Here is a 24,459-nt window from a genome sequence, read left to right on the forward strand (position 1 = left end):
CTAATCCATGCTTATCACTTCAACTACACTCTCCTTCTGCTCCTGCTCACTCAGTCCCTCCTCAGCTTCCCTGTCAAACATCTGCTTCTCTTCCTCCTCCTTTGCCTGGCAGTGGCCGTGGTCAACCAGCTCTTTTCTTCAGGTTCCACCTGTTGCTGAAAAATTTTGGAAAGTGTAGATAAAGCTACTGCAGCCCCTGTAGACAATGTGTCTGATATTTTTTGCATATTGCAGATTTTATCATTCTTGTTATTTTTGGCTGCAACTTCTCCACACCCCTGTTGCGCTTTTATTTATCTGTTTTGACGCCCTCATTCATCTACAGATGTTCTGACCCAGTGGATTTCACACAAGAAAGAGAGAGAATGAGGGGGTAGGAAGGAATTGGGCCAGAGTGCAGAGTGTTAGTATAAAAACATTAACCAATCATTTGCAGCCACATTTTTTTTATTATTATTATTATTAAATGTATAGGTCTAAGTTAAATTGTCCTTCCCAAGTTGTGTCCAAAGTGTGTAATTGGGAGAAAAAACCTGTATGCTGTTTTGTGCTTATTTTATTTTTTTGGTTTTACAAAAGATGTGTAATACATTTATATTATTTATATACTTATAAACATATGTAAAATACATCTCTTTAATTTCAGCAAACATTTTAGTATACATTGTCAAAGGACAATATTATAGGAATGAAACTTGGATATATTTTAGAGTCAATTTGCAGCTTGTATAACAGTATAGATTTACTGTCCTCTAAAAATAACTCAACATACATTATTGTCAAAATAGCTGGCAATAAAAGTAAGTACACCCTAAGTGATAACAGCTGCACATCTTTAATCATGCAAAGTCACGCGTCCTATTCATCATGTTCATGTGTTTTTCAGTGGCCAAGTGTGTCTCCAGACCTGAACCCTATTGAGCACCTGTGGGACATCCTCAACAGCATGTTTAGCTCTGGTGAATTCCATGCCCAGGAGGAATAAGGTCGTGTTAGATAACAATAGTGCTTACACAAAATATTGACACTTTGGACACAGTTTAGACATGTCCACTTAGGGTGTGCTCATTTTCATTGCCAGTTATTTGGACAATAAAGTCTGCATGTTGAGGTATTGTTAGAGAACAGTAGATCTGTACTGCTATACAAGCCGCACATTGATAAATGTACTGTATGTCCAATTTTCATTTCTATAGTATTGTCCCTTGAGAACATGTAATAAAGAGACTGCTAAAATGTGAGAAGTGTACTTACTTTTGTGAGATACTGTAGATGGTGACACAGTGGCATAGTGGGCCAAGAGTTCGAGTCCCGCCTCGGGTCTGTGTGTAGATTGCATGTTCTCCCCATGCGTAATGGTTTTCTCTCACAGCCCAAAAACATGCAGATTAGTCTAATTGGCATTTCCAGATTGCCTGCTGTCTGTGTGTGTGTGTGTGTGTGTGTGTCCTGAGATTGATTGCCATCCCATCCAGGGTGTACCCCGCCTGTGCCCGGAGTCCCCTGGGATGCCTCATGGCATCCAATACAGGATAAGCACTGTCGAGAATAAGTGAGTAAGTGTACAGTTGATCGTACAACAAAAATATTCTGCATTTTCATGGGAAAATATTTGCTTGAAGAGAGTGTGAGTTGTTTTGAATGACTTGCTTTATTTCCTTTGGTTATTAGAGACAGCTGTTTAAACGTTCTACTTCATAGAGAGGCGTTTGGATCATTTTTCAGAAGCGATAAAATGCAGTGGGTCAACATCTGAAGAAAACCTGCATTTGCCTTACTGACGCATGTGTGTGACCATCTGTGCTGATGTCTGACGCGCAGAAGTTTAGCATATGGAAGAAGCAAAGACTGAAAAGTAACTATTGGCTAAAACACAATAGACTTCCTAGCATCTGCAAAGCTGCTGATCTGTAATGGAGTTCACAAATATTTCAAAAGATTTTATTGTTCTTCAGTGATATACTGTAAGCCAACACTGATTCTCATTCACTAAAATTAGGAACCAAAATGAACAATTAATAGATGTTAGTAGGTAAGTGGTTAAAATTTGTAGATTTAAGATTTGAAGATTTGAAGACTAGTTTCTAAAATCTAGTTTCTTTACTCCCATGCCCGTCTATTCCCATAGAAAATTGCTTGAAAAACATTTGAGCTCTGTACTATTCTTATATTGTATTTATCTTTAACCGCTTGTGAATGCCTGCGGTCTATTTGTAAATGCTTACAATATTTTTTTTTTCCTGTTTGTTCAAACACAATTCAAGAAACAGCTATTTCTCTGGCTGTTACAAAGCAGTGACACTGGAGACTCCAAAACACCAAAGAAAACTAAACTCTATCAGAATTACCACATCCTGTGCTAAAGTCCTTTCAGAACTGCTTTTATAATAGGAATAGAATAAAAACTAAGAATATTGTAAGTTAAAATGTGCAAAAACAATTATTATAAGCCTATAATATTATTATTATTATTATTATTATTATTATTATTATTATTATTATAATAATAATAATAATAATAATAATAATAATAATAATACATTTTACATTGTGCCTATTTAAGGCATTGTTAAATAATTTGACATTTAGATCCTTTTCTATTTAAATCTTACCTGATAGTATCAGTACTCTTCTACCTTTTAGTTTTCAGACTATTTGGAAATTAATTCTCCCTATGAAAAGAACTTAATCATTGTCCATTTGACAAGGTCATAAATTTTACATTTTATTTGAATAACATTTTAAACAATATTTATTTACTACCTCCCTATTTGAAAAAAAAAATAATAATAATGCATTTTTCTATAAACATATATTAGTAAGGTGACTTCTAGACAACCACCGACCGAGAGATTCGGCATAATGTTATTAAGGGTTAGTTTTAACTCATGTTCTCCTTGTTGAAACAAAGTCACATGTTTCAGTTTAGTTTATTATTTGAAGCATACACTATTCTCTTCTTATTTTTACCTGTAGGATTACTCTCCAAAACTCAAATACATTATTACGTTTTGACTATAAGCCAAGAATTTGAAAATGCATTTTAACTTTTACCTGAGGGCACACTTTTAAATGAATAATAATTTTAGCTCCTTTAACATCAACACTCTGGTTTGAAATGATTGTGGATAAGATTTGAGTGGTGGTCCTACTTTTCAACTTGGCTTCATCTATCAATGCAGGCAAGCCATATAAGAATGTGAAGTTTAGAATTTCTGACCCTTTCTGTGATGTGTCATGTTTTCTTAGTCGTTTAGCATTCACAAGATGAGTGTTCTAGTGTAGTATGACTCGGAGTCCTTCTCTGACCGCTGCGTTTGAATACCTTCATTCAGATGACCTCCACATAGAAGATGGATGGACTCATTTGTAACCTCAATCTTTACACAATTATGTTCCACTTACGCCTGGTAATTGTCCTCATCTGATGGTTGAGGATCAAGTGAACTACAAAAGCTAGAGTTGTTTCAGGGTCACGTACACCCACACCGTGAGAAGAATGGCTCTCTAGTTCTTCTGTGGCCAGCACAATATGCTCCATCACTGCTGTAAAAGACCAGCCTTTGTGTTTCTCAACTAAAAATGATGGAGACACACAATTACATTTTATGTCCCATAATCATGTTTCTCAAGTGTCACATTGATTTTTTTATTTATTTATTTATTTCATTTAAGTATATGTCACAGGGTAGAGAATTCTAGAGTTTTTCAAATTGTATGGAAGACTTGGAAGTGCGATGGAGAGCAAGGATCTGGTCATTTTGTCATATCCAACATTTTGGATTTTATCGGATAAAATAAGTAGAGAATAAAAAATGGCTTTAAAATGTCTGCAAAATAAGTTATTTAATTGTTAATTAGTTACATAACTCTTTCTAGAAAACTTCATAATATCCTTTTTTTTCTTCATTTTCTCAGGTAACTGGACTGAACCGAGAGTTAAACAAACATTCCAGTAAGAGATTTGTGAACATCACAGCAAATGATGAGAATGTGCTTTCATAGTCCAGTTACATTTGTTTCTTCCTCCTTCTTTCCCAGAAAGGCCAATGTCTAAAACAGAATCTCCTAGAAAGGCAAATATCCACAACGCAAATATCGTTTTCATATTCCACAAAATATTATTTGCCTGGAGGTTAGTGATTAGACTTGCATGAGGTAGCTGTTCATTATGAGAGTGTTGGGTAGTTGTTGTGTTTACCCAGTGTCCTAGACTCCTAAGGCACCCTGTTACACCACCAATTATTACTGCTATATTATCAACAGTGTCTTCTTATTACTTCTTACCTCTGAATATTGCATTCCATAAACTCTGTGCTGAAGCCAGTGGAAAGACTTTTCTTGCTATGGATTGGGTGCAGATGCATATGGTCGTTAAAGTAATGGTTTGTGGAAAAATAAAATGCATACAGTTTTACAGTACTTTAGATTTAGTTGACGTGTGATGTGCAGATTTTCTTGATGAAAACAGCTGTAGCTCAGAAGTTTGTGCTGATGAGTTTATTGGAATTATTACTTTAAGATTGATTATTTTTGCAAAAAAAAAAAAAAAAAGAGTTTGTGATAAGCCGTGCAGCATACTGGATATTGTAAGCCTTATTTTTATTTACCTGCAAACAGGAACAGTTTATAATCCCATTGTGCATGCCGCCCTCATGTTGTCTCAGGTTACCACTGGCTTGATCTTTTAAGGAGCTAAATTCACATCCAGTTCTGTAAAGCACAGATTTATGTTATTTATTTATTTATTTGTTTATTTATTCATGTAGGCGGCATGGTGGCTTAGTGATTAGCTCTGTCACCTTCCACCTCCAGGTTCTGGGTTTGATTCCCACCTAAGGGTCTGTATACATTACATTTACATTACATTTAGGCATTTGGCAGACGCTCTTATCCAGAGCGACTTCCCTTTTTTTTTTTTTTTTTTTAACTTATAACACATCCGAGCAGTTGAGGGTTAAGGGCCTTGCTCAAGGGCCCAACAGTGAGGTGTACATGAGGTGGGAATCAAAGACGTGACCCTGTATAAAGGATAAAGTGGTTTAGACAGTGAGTTGTTTGTTTAACTTTTTTAAAGCATTCATTTACACAATAAATCCACACAAGCTAATAAATAGACACTGAACGGGTGGAGGATCTAAAGGAGAGCTAAAAAATTTTACAGGACACAAAAATTATCACAAAATCATTAATATAGTTATGTGGTACACCTACAGTATACAATGATTATTTAAATCAGTCAAGCAGGTTTATTTACTTGATCAACTTATAGTAAATGCCTACATACTGTAGCAAACCAGTTAAACAAGCTGGGTGTCCACAGTTGTTCATTTCATATATTTAATTGCTTAGATTGGTGTACTTTTAAATCAACTAATTTGTCATTCAAAGTTACTATTGTAGATAAATTTGTATTTGATATTGTGTTGTCTTCGTACTCAATATACAATAGACATCATTAGACAGATAAGAAAATGTATAGTTACCATAGCGATTTGTTTACCTGTGACTAGGGCCCTGAAAGTCCTTTTAACAAGGAACTATTAAAAGACCACAATGTAATTAATTCATTCATTCATTCATTCATTCATTCATTTTTGCTGTTTATAAAATGCACAAAATGTCATCATGACTGTGGTCTTAATTTGTAAAACAAAAAATAGAACAATCAATAATAGTTTGCTCTAAGCTGACCAAATAGTCTAGTTGAGAATACGTAAACAAAGTTATAAAATTCAGAAAGAAGGAAATGTCCTCTAGCTTATGGATTACACAGATGCCAAGCTTCAGTCAACAACTGAACTCCAATCAATTCTTTAAATGCTGAAGATTGATCTCCATCTCCTGACAGAAGATGACTGACACGATCAATCCAAATGAGCATTATTTACTAGGTTTAAATCACCCCAGAATAAAAGCTATGTTATCTTACTGTGAAAGATGGACGTTTGAAGATGTCAAAAACGCCATTTGATCTGATTTTGGTACATAATGGTGCAGGTTTTTTTTCAAGGAATAAAGGACAGCATGCCAATAACAGGTATTAGTTTTAAATGTATACTATGTTTAATGGTTTTTTAATGGTTACATGTAGTTAAGTTTTCTACAAATGCATACCTGCTCCTGTTCTTTTGTTTCTATACATATTTTAGTATTTGAAAACTTAGCTTAACTGGAAAGATCTTTTTGAAATCATGATATTCTTGTTTATAGTCTTTAAAAGCACACGATCACTGAAAACAAATTCCTCAGCTCATAGGAGAAAGTGTAAAATTCTTGCCACATCTAAGAGTATATAACTTTGTGTGTGTTTATTTACTGTATTGTCTATGAACACTTGAAAGAAAATTTTATATACCGTATGTGTGTCTATGAAATATAATTTGTCTTTCTAACTGATTTATTTATTTCCCCATTTAATTTATTTTACTTTTTTTTGTTTTTATCATTTTAACATTAAACCAATTTGACCATAACAATTAAATTAACCGTCTTCCACCTTTTCCACATCTGATGAGTACATAAGCTAAAGAAAGAACAAAAGGGAAAAAAAAACAGTATATGGTTGAATAAATCACCATCAGTTTAATCAGTTTTTCATATAATATTTATTTGTACATTTTCACAAGCTAGGAAGAAATATGTCAGATAGCTGGGCAAACTGTTTTATTTATAAACAAGAACAAGTTGTTCATGTTGTCAACCAGAGGGTGAGGGTGTGTAAGATATTTTGTACGTTTTTTTTTTTTTTTTGCTTTATCCTGTTCTGACCCAAAATTTGCACAAAGCAGAAACATTTTTTGCAGCATACACTGAGTGTGCAGAACACTGGAAAAGTGTGCTTATTTCCTTAAAATTATAAGCTGAATAATACTATAATCTTGATTTTCCCTCTCCTGATCCATCCATATTGATGAGTTTAGAGGATGTAAACAAAAAGGTGGTTTCTCAGTACAAAGAATGTGAAAAAAAGGCTGTTCAGGAGAAAAAACAAAACAAAAAAAGTTAAGAAATGACCTTGCAAGACCACACTTCAAAGAACATGAATGAAGAATGGTCCTGCAACCGTGTGAGAGGCACTGTGTTCTTGCCTCTGGCAGTAGAAACTAGCTACCGTCAACTCCAGAATTATTAGCACTTGTCATGTGACTATCAAAAATTATTTGTCAAACAGTGGAACTGTATAAGAAAGTACTTGCCCTTTCTTTAGCATTAAAATCTTAAAAGAATTGAAACACAGTAGAACCAATTAATTTCTTAATATTATGATAACAACAACTTTCCACTGTTAAGTTCTGTTTCTGTTCTGTTTAAAAAAACTAAAACAAAAAATGTCCCGCATGTTTCTGTAACAGATCTCAAAGCAGTTATGTGAAATATCAGTTGAAGGCAGCTCATGAAAAAGGGTATTGTATCCAGAGACGTTAGTAAATTTGTTTTAATTTGATTAACCCTCCTTGATTTGATTAGTTACGTGACTACATGGATTACTCACAGAACAGCAGGACGATCAAAAACAGAACAGTAACAAACATACTGAAAGGAAAATATGCATCAAAGCTCTGATGCAAATTAAAAATAGACTATCTAAAACTGATAATGTGGAATAGCAGTGTACATTGTAACAGACAATATGCCTTCAAGTTGTCATTTATAGCCAAAAACTAATCAATAAAATAATTAGGTCACATAATGTACTACTTACACTTCATCACAACAAAATTGTTGTTTTAAATTGGGAATATATATATATATATATATACAAAAAAAAAATGTAGCATTCCTATATGGTCAAGCGTGCTGTAATATTCCTCACTGCATCAGTCTCTCGTTTGTGATTTTCACCGAGGGTGCCAATAATTCTGGATTTGTTTAAAAAAAAAAGCTATAGAAGCTATCCTTCTGCCTTTTAATACTTCTTGGTATTTGCATTCTTCAGTAATAAAACTGAATAAAAAATATATATATATATTGAGAAACGCCAGTGGATTGAGGCAGCAGGATAAAGCTAATAATGCTGGGACCTTTTGAACTTCTTGACAGTGTAGTTTGGAATAATCCACCGTCCCAAGGATTTAAAATGGTGTTGAAAGAGAAATGGTTTGTGCAGGTTAGCCGTGATGAAAATAGTCAAATGGTCAAAAAAAAAAAAAAAACACACACAATGGAATATTCAGAGGTATTTTGTTTTGTACTGTACACTCAGTGTATCCCTTAATGAAGGGCTGGAATCCTCATCTGTACCTGCTAACGCCATCTCTAAATGTTTTACTGCAACATTTCTAACCTATGGGCAAGAGTTTTGTGATTAAGAAAACACAATGCAAAAGATACAAAAATAAGAGTTTTCCCCCTTCTTTGCTTTTCCCTTTCTTTTTTTTTTTTTTTTTCTTATTTTTAGCAATTAAACAAGTTCGGTATTCAATCGACTCTGTCATACACTTTGGGGCAGCAGTCATTATAGATGGAGTTTATTCCTTTACATGGTGTATATATGTTTATCTAAACATTTCATTATGACTTTATGCAGTAGGTTAAGTTGCATTATCAAATAAAAATCTGCCTTTTTAAGTAAATAAGTCTCTTAATAAATAAAGAGAGCAACACATTTCTTGTGTTATTTTCTAGAAAGAAAAAGAAAAAGCCAAACGTCATGTCATAAATGCTTCAAATGTGCAATGGCTGTTCAATCTGCACATGCTTTGTGAGCGCGGCTCGCTTCTCTGGTTCATTTCAAAGGAAACTTTTAAGTTTGATCTTTAAAGCCTTAGTGTCGATTAAGATCAAGATCTGATCGTGAGCATACGGCCATAACACAGCCTCCTTCTGTGATGCTCGTAATTACAACACACACAAAAAAGAAAGAACACTATAATACACGTACAGTATTTCATTTGGACACAAGGGGTCCAAGCACAGTCTGCACTGTAAAGGCATTACGTATATGCACTTTAAGGACAGATGAGTTTGACTGGCGATGACTAGAGTTACAATGAAGGTTCCTAAAAGAGAATATACTGTAAGAGATTGAAGAAATCATATACATCACTGTTAATAGAATCAGAGGCACTCTACTTGATGCAGTTAACTGGTACTCCCAAACTGACCCAGGCACTGAAACATACTCAGTCAGATCCTTGGTGGTCAAACGCTCCTCAAAAATTCTTCCTGTTCCAAAGTAGGATCTTATTTTATAAGAATACTCATGCACAACAGAAATCCCAGCAAATAAATCTTCCTTGGACATTGCGTCTGCCTCCAAAAGTTACTTCGATTCGCTATTAGTATGTTTATGGTGTGTTTATGGTATGAGTGAGAAGAAGGGTTGAAACTGACAAAACCCATCAGTAAGCTTCTGTTTTGTGTGCCAGTTGGAAAGTCACTGCATGTTATACCGCACACAACATACGCAGGAATACAGATGAGATTTGTGAAACACTTAAGAAAGCTGCCGGCACTCATTTGGACCACCATTTAATTCATCGATCTCTCACCCCTGAGACCGGCTTGTGGTCCGTCTCGGAAGTTGCAGGAATAAATCTTGCACATTCTTTTTCGCTGTTAATCTCCAGGTACAAAAAAGAAAAGAACAAAAAAAAAAAAAAGAAAGAACAACTCAAATTACACCGAATTCACTTTCGCATAAACCAAAGCTCATAAAACTCAGAGCCATAGGAATAGAGAGAGGAGATAGTGAGAGAGGGTGAGTACAACAGGTAGACCTGGAACATATACCAGAGATTACAAATCAGAAGTGTCCATGTGTTGAACTGGCCAGGTGGCTACAACTACAGTATCAGGTTGAGTGGCAAGAGTGCCAGGGAGCAGTGAAAAGAGCTGAGCAACAGGAGCAGCAGCGTGCTAAAGCCTGACCGAGATGCCGAGTTCCCCGAGAAGGAGTTGGAGGAGCTGGGATTGTCGATCTGTGTATCCTAAAAGAAACATGATAGAGATTGGGAAAGAAATATGAATGTGATGATTATGCACTCATCAAATGAGACACATTCAGAAGTAAGCTCTCCACTGCTCTACAATTTGACAGGTAAGGATATGGAAAAATGTCTTTTGTCTTAAAACAATTAAATAAAAAAGCGTTTAAATAATTCAGCTCAAACTTTTTATTCTTTCAAAATATACTCAAAAGAACATTTAATTGAGTTTGTGTTAAGACAATAGTTTTTTTTCTTTACACATTAAACCGACAGCTCTGAATATATGAAATATAAGATGGTTTCTTAAAAGTAACTTATAAACGTTCTTACCATAATATATTGAATTTAAATAATATTAGATCAAAAACAATTAACTGTAACTAATGTTAAAGGTTTTATTAAAAGGGATGTTGACTATATGTGAGCCTGAGATCTATAAGAATGATCAAGCTGTCTTCAGTTCTATGTTTTAAGCTCAGATTTGTTTAAAAAATTGATTTAAACTTTATTTACTCACTCACTCACTTATCGTCTATACCAATTTATCCTGTATTTAGGGTCACGGGGGGCCTGAAGCCTTTCCCAGAAAACCTAGGGTACGAGGCGGGGTACACCATGGACAGGGTGCCAATACATCGCAGGGCACACACAGACACTCATTTACACACTACAGGCAATTTGGGAACGCCAATTAGCCTAATCTGCATGTCTTTGGACTGTGGGAGGAAACCGGAGTACCCAGAGGAAACCCACCAAGCACAGGAAGATCATGCACACAAACTCCATGCACACAGAAACCTGGCCAGGAATCGAACCTGGACCCTGGAGGTGCAAGGTGACAGTGCTAACCACTACAGCACCGTGCTGCCTCAACTTTATTTAATTTTGTTTAAATAATACGCTTATTTTTTATAAGAGATGACTGTATGATGTAAAGGCAAACAGTTACTGGCAGACATATAACTATAAAAGTATAAAAATCAAGGGGTTGTTCTTAAAGTAAAAAAAGAACAAAATCTGCCTGCGAAATTTTGCAATATCGTAATATAAAGGAATGTTCTTCTCTGCTGTTGCATTTCAAGAAACTTCTAAACGCAATGCTTCTTTTCTCCCAGTAAAACTTTTTACACTTCATCAGGAACGCTGTTAAATCAGCCTCGCATAGCACTAAAGCCCCAAAATACTATAAAGTGACTTATGCTGATGTGTTTTAAGTTAAAGGGGTGATATAAAAATTCCACTTTGTATTTGATATACGTTACACAGATAAAGATGACTAATGTCGTAATGAAACGTAGACGCTGGAAAAAGCTCGGGTGTGTGTGAGTGTTTTTAAGGCTGTTTGGACACGCTGCAGTATCACTAAATGTCACTCCAGGATGTAATGCTGGTTTTATTATGTACAATGACATTTACTGAACTTTAAAAGCCAAAAGATAAGCAACGCTGTCAGTTCAGCATTTTGCACTACAAAGCCCACAAGCAGGAAGTTCGCTTCAGGGCAAGGTCAAAGATCGAGCAGAATTTTCCACTCGATCGTCACAACGATGGGCATCTTTTGGCTATCAGTTCTGTCATGTTTTATTTCTGATAGCTGAGCTGCAGATACAGATCATAATACCACCATGACGGAACAGCTAGACTAGAATTCCAAGTGCACGTGAATAGAAAATATTAGTTGTGTTAGAACATCTGGCTGACTAACATCCGGGAAAGTTTATTATTTTCCTATAACATCATGTCCGGAAGTGTTTTACTCCTCTTACATCACAGCAATTTTTTTGTCCACTAAATTTTTTATCTACTAAAGAATGAATTACATTCAATTTTGTGGATGGTGCAAAACAAGTTGGTTCTTGTTATCATGTTTTATGTTGTAGCAGCTGTAAACTCTCACCAGCCTGGAGGTCAATAAAACAGTGTTACCTAGAAACCATTAATGCCTCAGTCATGAATACGTTCTGTAACTCATGTCAATTGTGTTTTCCCTCTTTCATGATCATGTAGTGATAACTAATGTTAATGTGTGAGAACTTGCACTGTCAAGGTGTTTTTTTCTTTTTTTAATAAGTTCCATTGAGAAACACTGGAAGCAAAAAGATACAGCATACGGCCTACTATATGATTTATATTTATATTTGTATGTCATGTCTCAAATTAACATTGCTAGAGAATTTAAAAAGGAATATAACCATATACTATCTACAGTACATCAAGAGTCACCAATAATATCCCATTTATCATTCCAAGCAATGTTTTACATATTTCTTTAACAAACATTAAATGGGAACTAACTGCTTGTATGGGCTTAGGAAATGTCCAATCACATGCAGCATAGGATTCCTTTGATCTTATTTAATTTAACATAGTTTTTACTAGTGTCCACTAGGTGACAAAGATCTAAATTGCTAAATGAACATCTCACAGAAAAAAATATCATTCCACTCCATTATAGTCCCTGTGATAGATGTTGCTATAGAAATGATGACGTATCAAGAGCAGTCCCGTTATAATAGACCCATGATTTGGCGTCAGATCTGAGGGACATTAAACAACAACTGGACAATCAGAATAGAATATTTCAGCAGGTGCAACAATCTCTAACATACAGTGATACATTGATGTGAACACAAGGCAGTCATACTTACCACACACACCAAATTTTTTGTTTGGTTGGTTTTCATATTCTGTGCCTAAAGAGAGAGAGAGAGAGAGAGAGAGAGAGAGAGAATGGACATAATATGTTTATGGCATGTTCCAGCACTTCTACAGTACATCACTGAAGTCTACTTGAATGTGGAGTTGTATAAGAGGAAAAGGAAATTGAGGCAAACTGGGGAATAAAATGATGAATCGTAATTACCACAATCAGACCTTGAGAAAAATTTTAGGTGGAAATTGTGCTAAGTGCTTTTTTTCCCCACACCTTTCTATTATTCTGTCCTTCTGTTTATTACAAACATAAAAGAAATGCGATTGCAGCTTGGCCTAATGCACTAGCCTGATCTAGTGCACTAGCCTGATCATTGTACATACAATACAAATAGACTCTGATTTAGTACTGACTGATTTAGCAACATTGTGTTTTGAAGGCCATGCTATTTTACCGTAGAGTTCCTAAAACACAAAAAATAATCAGGTGGGTGTTAAACAATGAATCCACTACTGGGAATTGTATTAAAACTGGAGAAAGCACATTTATTATTATTATTATTATTATTATTATTATTATTAATAATAATAATAATAAATAATAATAATAATACAAACAAAAACGTATTACTTGCGTATTACAAACAAATAATGAGAAGGAATATTCCCAGTTTTCTGTCTTTTTTTGTATTTGTATTGTATTGACGGGGACCATTTAAACAAGCCAATTGATTTTTCCCCTAATGTGACCTCATATAAGAAGTCGTCCTATCCGCAGTATATGCTCATCTTTGCTGTTTTCTGGAGGGGTGTGGCTCAGCTAGATAGTTTTTACAAAGAGTGAAACAGTGCATTTGGAAAAAAAGTTTTAATGGGTATTTCAGTTGGACACACACACACACGCCGCGGGACCTAAAACCAGTCTTAAATAATAGTCAAATATGGGGCCTTTAAAGTATAATCTTATCAGTCATCTCCAGGCTTATGGATCACGATCATAAAACGATCATAGTATGTCAGTTACTTGCTTTTGTAAAATAAAGAAAATATACAGAGTGCGCTTTCAGCCGTCTCAGTCTCCGCGAAATCTTTTTGAAACGCGTCACTAAAATGAACTGAAATATATATATAAATATAATTTGTTTTTAGGAACATGTCTGCATCACCCTTGCCCTCACCAGCACCTCACATCGGGACACACAAGCGCCGTTCAGATGGACCTCTTGTATTTCTGAAGTGGATGGACACACGAGAAGTATCTGTCTGTTCTACCATCCATTCTGCTTATACAGTAGACACGGTGAAGATGAGGGTGAAATTACACGGTACACGGACAACAAAGACATTTCCATGTCCTGCACCTGTGACTGCGCACAACCAGCACATGTGTGGCGTTGATCTCTCTGATCAGCTATTGTGGTACAGAGAGATTTTTCTACACTTCTTGGACATTGCTGCCACCAATGCTTACCCTGCATGTATGTTTTTGCACAGTTTCTTTTTAATCTTGCACTGTTTTACCCTGAATGTTTTTCAGTTTTTATTTTGTAATGTTCCTGTTGCAGTTTTACCCTGCATGTATGTTTTGCAGTTTATATTCTTTACTGTTTTTGGTTTGCACCATTTTACCCTGAATGTTGTTTGCACTTTTTTATTTTTATTTTTGCATTTATTGTGAACTGTTCCTGGATTTTTGTAAGTGAATCTTAAGTTATTCTAAATAAACCACAAACAATAATAATAATAATAATAATAAGAAGAAGAAGAAGAAATATGTTTCTGTCCTCAAATGATTTTCTTCTAACACTTTCCTCTGTCCCATACCTGAGTGAAAGGGGTAATTATACAGCTCATTATGCGAGTCTTTGTCTTCTCTGGTGTGAACTACAGCATTATTCATGATCGTTCACGCCTCCTCGCAGACGGCCTTTCTAAACAAAAAGTGTCTTCGAAAATTTAAATGAATGTATTGTTTTCTGTAAATGAGTAAGCGAGATGATCGTCACATCATTTTGAAGTAAAACCTCTACACTACAAGGTCCAGGTGACAAAAGTCTTGTACACAAATGTCGTGAATGTGTTTTGTGGTCTTATTTCAGTGACTTATTTTTTTGTTGTTTTCAATAATCATGCATAACTGTTTTTTTCTCCAATATACAAACTTGTACATGCTGCTCATATATTATTGTTGCCCAGTTTGTGCTGAATAAACTGTTACCAGACTTTAGACATGTATATGTTTATAAGTAACTGGAAAATACACAAATGTCCGGACACGTCAGAATCTCTTTAGGGCTCCAAAACACCTTCAGACTTCTAAGGGTTAACCACCACCTCACCTCAGTCTATTATCACTAAAATAATAAAAGCAGCGGAATGTCGTATATTTAAGTCGAGGTTTAAAGACTTTGCTTATCTGACTGGTTTAGACCCAGGTTTTGAACTGTTCCATTACAAGAGTCATAAGTGCCACCACTGTGTATTTTGTTTCATAATTAAGGCTTTACTTAATACCTGGCCTTAATAACTGCACGTCCTCTATAATGTGGTGGATGCGCTGGTATGAAGAACAGAGTAAATCAATTGTGAAAAAGATTTAATGAGTTCATACCGTCTCATGCCCTATTGAAATTGTGTTTATATCATTTCAACCCTCCAGACGTTATCAGCACACCATGTGGCAGCTTGGCGTTGGCTTGGTGAAATCTGGCCGTGAGCTCGGGGGAAATGAGTTTTATGCAGATGAGCCAGAGCTTCTGTTAGCAACTCTGCGTGTTTGGCGTGGCCTCACTGTGTGTGTGTGTGTGTGTGTCTGTGTGTAATATAAATATGTGAAGAACACTGGTTTTATAAGAGGTTTGGTGACAGAATAATGAATGGATTCCTGTGTAGCCCATGTGCGATGGTGGAACTGACAGAGCCAAAGTCCATGATGATAAAATGCTGCATGATTTTTTTTTACAAAAACTGTTTATAATTTATGATTCACTTCCGGAGAGGGGTCTTAACCTAACACTTGGATAAAAGGAATAGAAACAAACGCTTCAGTGAATCTAAATGTTGCATCATTTATCACCATTAAGATATGAATTGTGACTTGGCAGAGCACAATTGCATTTTTTTATTTGTTCTTAGTTTGGTTGTATTTGTTCTATTCGACTTGTGAGCTGTAATTTTTAATCCCAAGATTAACAGATATTTAATTTGTTTGCTAATCTCGCTCTTCTAATAAAAAAATGTCTTGGCAAGTGGAAATATTTTAAATAATGTCCCATTTATTTATTTAGCATTGATGCATCATAATCATATTTTATATTTTGATATATATTTATATATATATAAAAAAAAAAAATATATATATATATATATATATAGCAATTTCAAGTTTAGAATCCTCTTTCCACTGTAAACATCATGATGCGCCTTCTTCCTTTCCTCTCATTATAAGCTGTCAAACACATATGAAGTGCCGCTAAAATGTAAAATAAAAGACTCTCCTCTTCAATGTTTTAGTATAATTATATAACTTTCCCATCTCAGCCAAGTGTCTGTTAAGGCCCGGGACTGACCTGTAGGTTCCCACATAACTGGTAGAGTGAGTCCTCAGGGTTCAGCTGGTTGCTGTTCATGTCTGGCCCCACGTTGAGCAATTTCCCACGTACTCTACTTGTGTGTGATGGCGTGGTGCTCTGCACTGGAGCGGATTGCCACAGGCTCACGTCTGTCCCGTTTCCAAATGCCCGAATGGCATTACCTGCAGAAATATTAGACAAGTTTAAAGTGACATTCAAAAGCCTAAAAGAATATTTAAACATTATAATACTATCCACTTTCTTGGATTTTTATCATTTGTCACCCATCCAAAAAACTTTGGTTACTGTACATTTCTGTGGTACAAGAGGGTACACTTAAGGATAGGCTGTTATTGGAAAAACATCAGTTTGCGAATGTCAACGTGAATGTAAAGGTAAATTAAATAGGTAAAGGTAAATTATATACAGTGAGGTCAATAAGTATTTGATCACCCTATGATTTTGCAAGTTCTCTCACTTAGAAATCATGGAGGGGTCTACAATTTTTAGCATAGGTGCATTTCCACTGTGAGAGACAGAATATAAAAACAAACAAAGTAATTTATATTATATATATATATATATATATATATATATATATATATATATATATATATATGGATGTGTACAATTTACTGAAAGTTCTGCTTTGTTCTGTATTAACACATCCAGGTTATTCACAAAATGACTAGTTATCATTGCACATTTTATGAAGTTACTACATATATCATTTTATTTCAGTACCACAACATATGTAGGCATTAATATAATTAATTACTATTCATTTTTGTTTCTGTCTCAAGTTACGTTCTTTCAAAACTGTCTATTTTTTATAGAAACCTTATAAATACAGCTGCAATTAAGCATTAATCTGAACTTGTTCAAGCTGAATTCTCAAGAAAAGTAAGAAATTTGGCTATAAATAAGGCTTTTCACACGAGGATGAGGCTTTATTATTTGTTTACTTGATAAAAAAATTATTCATGTAATAAAAGGATTATGTTAACAGCACATTTTTTATAAGTATTATTTTACTTATACTTTTTATTCATATTATTTATTTATCATGTCTACTAAAAAGAGTATTTTTATTGGCAGATTCTCAGATTTGCGGAACCCAGATTCAATTAAATACTTATTTGACCTCTCTATTAATTTTTCTTCCTTGGAACCAGGGCAACTTTGGTCTGCTGCTTTGCTTTTAACATGTCTACCTAAATGGGAAGGGAGTTCTTGCAAAATAGACGCATAAGAGGGTTAGGAGATATAGCAAGGAAATGATGGACGTAAAATACATTCATGATGAGTCTTTGGGCTTAAATGTCATACTTTAGACTTTTCTTGGGCGAAATTCTACACGACTCTGAGGTGTGGGAATTTAACAATGTTGTGAATTTTATTTTAGATTTTATCTGTTATAGTATGTAATAAACACTAGAAGGAGATATGCACATGGAAAAGCAGCTGAACTTTGTGCCTTTATTGACATTAATTGAATCATCAATATCTAACCCTTTTTTTTTTCCTAACCAAAGGACACACTCTGGTGTCAGAGCGAGTTGTGTTTGCATTAGAGAGATAAACATGGGGAACACCACGTGCATGTCCATATTTAAATTCTGTCCCTCTGAACAGTGACATTAACCTTCAGCTGGGTAAATACAGCGCAGGTAAATATTTTATCACACCAATGATAAGGCAGTACCGATTGTACAGAATGTCAGTGAAACCGAGCAGTTTGATGATTGACTATTCATTGCCCATGAGCATCAATCATGACGGAAATATGCAAGACTCAGGTAGTTGATTATTAATGTTGCGTTTGGTCCGGCCAGTCGGATCATTTCCTCTCTCGCCGTCAGTAATACAATCTCGATCCTTCCTGTTCCTGTGCAGTTGAAATGTATATTGTTATTAGTAACATTTTCAAGGACCTTATTTAAAAAAAAAAAAAAAAAAAAACGGATTCTTTGTTTGTTTTGTTCTTAATGATAAGTAGTGATGAAAATCACCAGGGACCATATTATCACGATTATACCTAGGTGCCAATTCTATTTATATTACGATTCAGTAAGTATCATGATTTATATTTATAAATTTTTTTTCACATGATGCTGTGTCTTCTGCCAATGTGTGGACAGTTTAAAGCACTCTCCCTGTAGGATTATAGAGGAACTGCAACCTCAAATTTTACCACCTCAAATGCAAACATACAGTAAAATGTTAGTCTTTCGGCTGCTCCTCACGATGGGTCACGACAGTGGAAGATTCGATCTGCACAACAATTTAGCGCAGGTTTTATGTCAGATGGTCTTTCTGACAAAACTCTCCCATTTTATTTTGGCACCGGCGCATCATCCAGTGGCTGGGGTTTAAGCGCAGGGTGGGAATCGAACCCGGGCTTTCCGTATGGTAGGTTCTACTTTTCTAACGTTTAACGGTATATCAAAAAATGGGGAGTCAGTGTGGCAATACATGAATCACGACACAAACGAATCATTGTACATAACTGAGTCGATTATATATACTTATATATTATTAACTGGTGAGGGATCAACTGTTATAGAATATAAATATATGGTATACCAATACTGTCGATTCGTCTTGGGAATAAGTCCTGCACAGATGCGCCAGTGAGACCAACAATTTGTCCTCTTTTAAACTCTGTCACCCATAATGTTGTGTGCATTGCAATATTTTAAGCAAAACGGTGCTATTACTCTGATAATTAAACCTTCACACACTGCTCTTACTGGTGGAATGTGCAGTCAATGAAGATTGGCCACCAGGCTCCTCAAAGTTAGCCATGAAACCTCCAACACTAAATTGGCCAGTGTTTCAGTTTCACTGTCCAACCCCTGTATATGTTGTGTCGCTACAACATGAGTGATAATAGGAACTTGTTTCATAGACATTTCACAACATAATATAATTATATTTTTTATATATACTGTATATAATTTACAATGCAACATTTTACATGAAACATTTCATTCATTAATAAACAACACTTTGGGATGTGCTGATATTTTGGATAAGGTCACACCAACCCATTGTAGATTATTTCCCCATAACAGTGTTTACACTTTTATAGATTTTTTAGCACAAAAAGAAAGCAGTTTTTAGCCTTGATTCCCTGTACTGCCTATTTCTTTTTTTTTTTCTTCTTGTTTTTATACCACCTCGGTGGTCTTCTGTCTGATTACGGAAGCGTGACTGTTTGCTAACTTTATTTCGGTGACTGTTCAGCAGAAGTTGCAATCCACTATTACTTCAGCTACCTTGGAATGTTACCCCAGCTTTCAGCTCTTTAACAGGTTCTGCCCAAATTCTGCGCACGTTTTGTATATTTCCATTAAAAAAACATGGCAGAGGTGTATAAAAATGTTTTTACCCAAGCCGAAACTATCTCAGGTCTGTCTCCTCACCTCCTGTCACCTCAATATCACCGGAATCAATTAGACCTCATCTGCTGTTACATCATGAGTCATTTCATCTGCTGTTTACTCAACCCAAGTTCACTTAAGTTCTAGTTTGACTCAGAAGAAAGCAGCGTTTGAAAAAACAATAAATAATTGTCATAGTAAAGCAGCTCAAGTTAAAGACTTGTATAGTCTTTCTCGAAACATCCAGATCTCTGTTCACATGAAACAGGTGTTCATTTAAAGGCAGAATCAAAACGATATTCAGTATGTAAAGAATACTAAAGTATGTATATAGTTTACTATCTATCTCATCATTCAGCTATCTACAGTGGTTAGCTTTTTAACTCACTTGGTTAATATTAAATGGCATGGTGGCTTAGCACTGTCGTCTATCACCTCCGGGTTCTGGGTTCGATTCCCATCTTGTATCTGTGTGTATAAAGTGCATGCTCTGAGTTTCCTTCCACAGTCAAGACACGCAGATTAGGCTAACTGGCATTTACAAATTACCAGTAGTGTGTGTGTGTGTGTGTGTGTGTCCTGCGATGGAATGCCACCCTGTCCATTGTGTACCCCGCCTCGTGCCCTAAGTCTCTTGGGATAAGTCCCAGGCCTTCCATGACCCTGAATACAGGATAAAGACGATAAGTAACTGAGTGAGTGTTTTAATGTTATACACAATAACTTCTCCTCTAATCATTACAGAATTCTAAAGCCTTAAAAACTATTTTTCCAATAATTTAGTCAGTGCTTGTTGATGTACATGAAAAGCTACACTTATTTTAAATAATGTTTTTAAGCTGTTTGTCCACTGAAGATCACATTTCTGCAGTAGCAGACAGACTGCACGCCTTAGAGAAAAGCTCACGCTCCGACAGTACAAACGAGGTGCCCCAACACCTGTCAGTGCATTTAACGCTCAGCTTGGCTAATGAGACACGAGAGAGAGAAGGAGAGAGAGAGACAAGGAGAGCGCTGTCCATCTTTGTGCCCTAGCATCCACCTTTGCAGCTACCCAAGGGGCAACAGGGAAGAGAATGATGTGTGTGTCTGAATGTTTTCATCCTGCCGTGACCAGGCAATGAGCAGAAAGATGGCACGCGTGTTTGCTAGACAGATGAGAAAAGTAGACTGGAAGCTGAAATGCGCGAGAGATGGGAAGAGGACAAGCGAGAGAGAGAGAGAGAGAGAGAGAGAGAGAGAGGTGTGTGTGGACAGCATGCAAAACAGTTAACCTGCAGAACAATGTCCTTCAGTTCAGACAGGAATGGATCTCAGGAAAAACAGACAACCCACTCTTGGCTTCCTATTCCAAACATCGCTCTTTTTAGCATCTTAACCTCAGTGGCGTAAACCATGACATCATAAGAAGATTTGTATTCACTCCAGAACCTGTTTTATTTATCTAGCCTCATGCTGGGTTGTGTTTTTAAGAAAGAATGTGCAGATACACGAAAAGTAGTAATAAAGGACTTTGGAGAGGAAAGGAGCAAAACAGAAAGGTATAAAGAACATCTGGTTAGGATGAACCCGAGGTTCTGATTGGCTTTAGGATCTATCACTCTATTTAACACACACAATATTGCCATTATGGATATAAAAAAAAAAAAAAAAAACCTGTTTTCCTTTAAGAGGTACTAACATTGTTCTAAGATGTCTACTGGTGTACTATATTGCCAAAAGTATTCGCTTGCTTGCCTTCTTGAGTAATTTTGCAGATATAAGAACTTCAACTCTTCTGGGAAGGCTTTCCACAAAATTTAGGAGTGTGTTCATGGGTATTTTTGAGCATTCTTCCAGAAGTAATGTTGGAACTGGAGTTGGGCTCCGACAGGAATGGATCTTTACGTGAAAGGAACTCTTAATGCTTCAGCATACCAAAACGTTTTCTCAAACTTTGTGGGAACAGTTTGGCGACGGCCCCTTTCTGCTCCAACATGTCTGTGCACCAGTGCACAAAGCAAGGTCCATAAAGACATGGATAAGTGAGTTTTGTGTGGAAGAACTTGACTGGCTTGACCTCAACCCGACAGAACACCTTTGTGATGAGTGACCTTTGTGTGGAGACTCCGAGCCAGGCCTTACCTGACCTCAGAAATGCGCTTCTGAAAGAAAGGTCAAAAATTCTTATAAACACACTTCTAAACCTTGTGGAAAGCCTTCACAGAAGAGTTGTTATAGCTGCAAAGGGGGCGGGGCCAACATCATAATAAACCCTATAAATTAAGAAATTGGATGTTACTCAAGTTCAATGCATGTGAAGGCAGATGAGTGAATACTTTGAGCAATATTATCTTTAAAGAAGTAACAAAAAATATGTCAAGAATATAACATTTTCATGATATACAAATATTACACATTTAGTTTCGGTTTAAAAAAGCTGTACTGAATACATATGTAAGGATATGTAAGGACCAAAAGTCAACATAATGAATAATAATAATATATATTTTGGCTGTTTGATTCTTCCATATTACAAGAATTTCATAAATTCTAAGCTCAAGTTCTTACTGATTTTTAAATGCTTTATTGTTGTAGTATTGTGAAGTCTAAGTCAGTAAATTGTATATATATATATATATATATAATTTAAGTGATGTGTTGCACTAATTTCAAGAAAAAATTATATATAAGGGTAAATATCTTACACAGTAACACATTTAAAGACGTTCCACAGCGTTAAGATCAGGACTCTGTGGTGGCCAACTCGAATGTGAAAATGATTCCTCAGGCTCTCAGATCCACATGATAAAGTTCTACATTCCTGCAACGCCATTCCAGTATTTTGATAGTGGTAAAATTTACACCTTATAAAAGTAATCAAAACTTTAGTTCAAATTTTTATTTAAAAACCAAATGACACAGTGTGTAGGCTGGAGCCTTCAGGTTAGCACACGCCAGCAAGGCTTCCATATAAGCACATAATATATTATTTTCGTCATCATTGACCTGTGCCACTTTGGTTTTAAGTTCTCAACTCATTTCCAGTAATTTCAGGAATCTCCTCAGGTGTTTTCTTTGCTTGATGAAGCCCAGTAATTTAACCCTTCTGAAAAACACTAACATCTTTTCCATGACCACGGCATATGTCTGCGGCATGGTTGTTTAAGAAACTTCTCAATGCATCAGTTCAGGTTCAAAGAGTCGTTGCCAGCTGAAACAAATTAATCACTGCAGTACTTAGCTAATTAAAAGCGCTTATATGGGAGTCAGTGATGTGATGCCGGAAACGGTTCCTTTTCAGTAAATTGATGCATAATAGTACAGTACGTAGCGGTGCGAATATGTCAAACAATCTCTAGGAACATTTTATACGGGAAAGACATGGATTAATAAAAAGAAAAGTTGTTAAGGAACATGATTTGACATGTGTCAGGGGGAGATGAGAGACTGTGACGAGTGCAGGAAGCACAATGCATAAAGAAGGACAAAAGCCTACCTGGAGATCAGACTGAGAGATACAGACTCGAAATATTACATGTAAAAAAAACTGAACAGTGAGAGATAAAGGAGGAAGGAAGGCAGATAGTGGTGTAACTCACGCAGGCAAGCATTGTCGGTAAAGAACTCTGTGAACCGCTCGCAGTCCTCTTTGCTGTTGCCGCTGTTGCTGCAGTCGCAGAACGGTGACACGCTGATTTTAGGAGAGCGCAGGTAGTTTGGGGTCATCACCGTACCTGTGGAGGAGAAAGTCATGACTGTGATTTCTATAATTTTTTTTTTATCATTGCTGCAGATATCTCTGTTTTATCTTATCTGATCATTTGTTTCAGCAAAGACTATGTTTTTTTTCAAGAGACGTTATGTCTCGCGTCTTTCACTTGCATGCTCACATACACCCATGTCTCACTCTCTAAACCCCTGCTACAGATGGATCTACAGATGCACTCTCTGGATGATAACGGTCAAGGTGCTGCTTGGAAGCCAGCAGAGCTCAGTTTTCATTCTATCTCGCTCTGCTACTCGCTATTCTCAAATAGGTCAGAAGGAGTTGATTTATCAGGTATAAGAGCGACTCACACTCTAGTTCAAACTTAGATAAATGGGAATGGATGCTGCAAATAAATGAATGAGAAAAAGAATGTAGTGTGGAAGTGTATTAGAGATATGTATTCGTTATTTGAGGAAGGAGTTTTTAGTATCAGCACTTCGTAACAGCACTTCTTAAGGACTGCAGTTTTCTATAACATAACAAGATGGGTTTTTTTGAGAGAGAGAGAGAAATAAAGAAAAGGATAGAGGGTGAAGAGAGGCTGGTAAAGCAATGACAGTTTATAGCTGTTTTTACACGAGAGAAAAAGAAGTACCATGTTTTGTATATAGTAGGCTTTCATATAGTTTTCCATCTTATAAGGTTGTCATCCTAAACAACTCATTCTTCAAAAATAATTGCTTCTAAGTTCCTCTCAACTTTCCAGTTAAAACTGCACCTACACATATACTGTACCTATGACCGCATCACATATCCAGCGCAACGGTGTGATACTGCTTAATATTCTTGTAGCATCATATTGCATTGATATTGACACACGGTCAATATGACATTAATGCGAATTGTCATATACGACACAATCCATCTCAAAAACCTGATTGTCTCTTATTTTCATGTGTGTGGTTTTCTTGTCCCGTAGCAGTTTCTGTCCTTTTACTGTCCGGTTACATTAAGATCATGCAGGCAATTTTAATTATAATGAATCAAACCGGATTGGAAATATAATAAGATATCTAAACTTTCTAAAATGGTTTATAACTGGGATTTTTAAGCAAATATCATTCCCGATGAATATGTTAATAATAATATTGTTTTGGTTTGTTTAACGTGTAACACTCAATGCCTAGTTTGAAATGTTACTGCATACATTATTATTTTTGGCATAA

General features: G+C 35.9%; 1 protein-coding gene across 3 annotated transcripts in view; it reads right to left on the reverse strand.

Moving 5' to 3' along the window:
- Window positions 1-6,565: 6,565 nt before the first annotated feature.
- Window positions 6,566-24,459, reverse strand: part of gfra1a (gdnf family receptor alpha 1a) — a 92,933-nt gene continuing 75,039 nt past the window's right edge. For all 3 annotated transcript variants that reach the window (XM_053502269.1, XM_053502267.1, XM_053502268.1), the window contains 4 exons: window positions 23,124-23,258; window positions 16,154-16,338; window positions 12,581-12,625; window positions 6,566-9,932 (listed from right to left, as the gene is read on the reverse strand). In XM_053502269.1, coding sequence (XP_053358244.1) covers window positions 9,789-9,932; window positions 12,581-12,625; window positions 16,154-16,338; window positions 23,124-23,258 — 509 coding nt within the window. In that variant the 3' untranslated portion in view covers window positions 6,566-9,788. The remainder of the gene's footprint in view (window positions 9,933-12,580; window positions 12,626-16,153; window positions 16,339-23,123; window positions 23,259-24,459) is intronic.

The sequence above is a fragment of the Clarias gariepinus genome, chromosome 8 (assembly GCF_024256425.1).
Source record: "Clarias gariepinus isolate MV-2021 ecotype Netherlands chromosome 8, CGAR_prim_01v2, whole genome shotgun sequence".
Lineage (NCBI taxonomy): Eukaryota > Metazoa > Chordata > Actinopteri > Siluriformes > Clariidae > Clarias > Clarias gariepinus.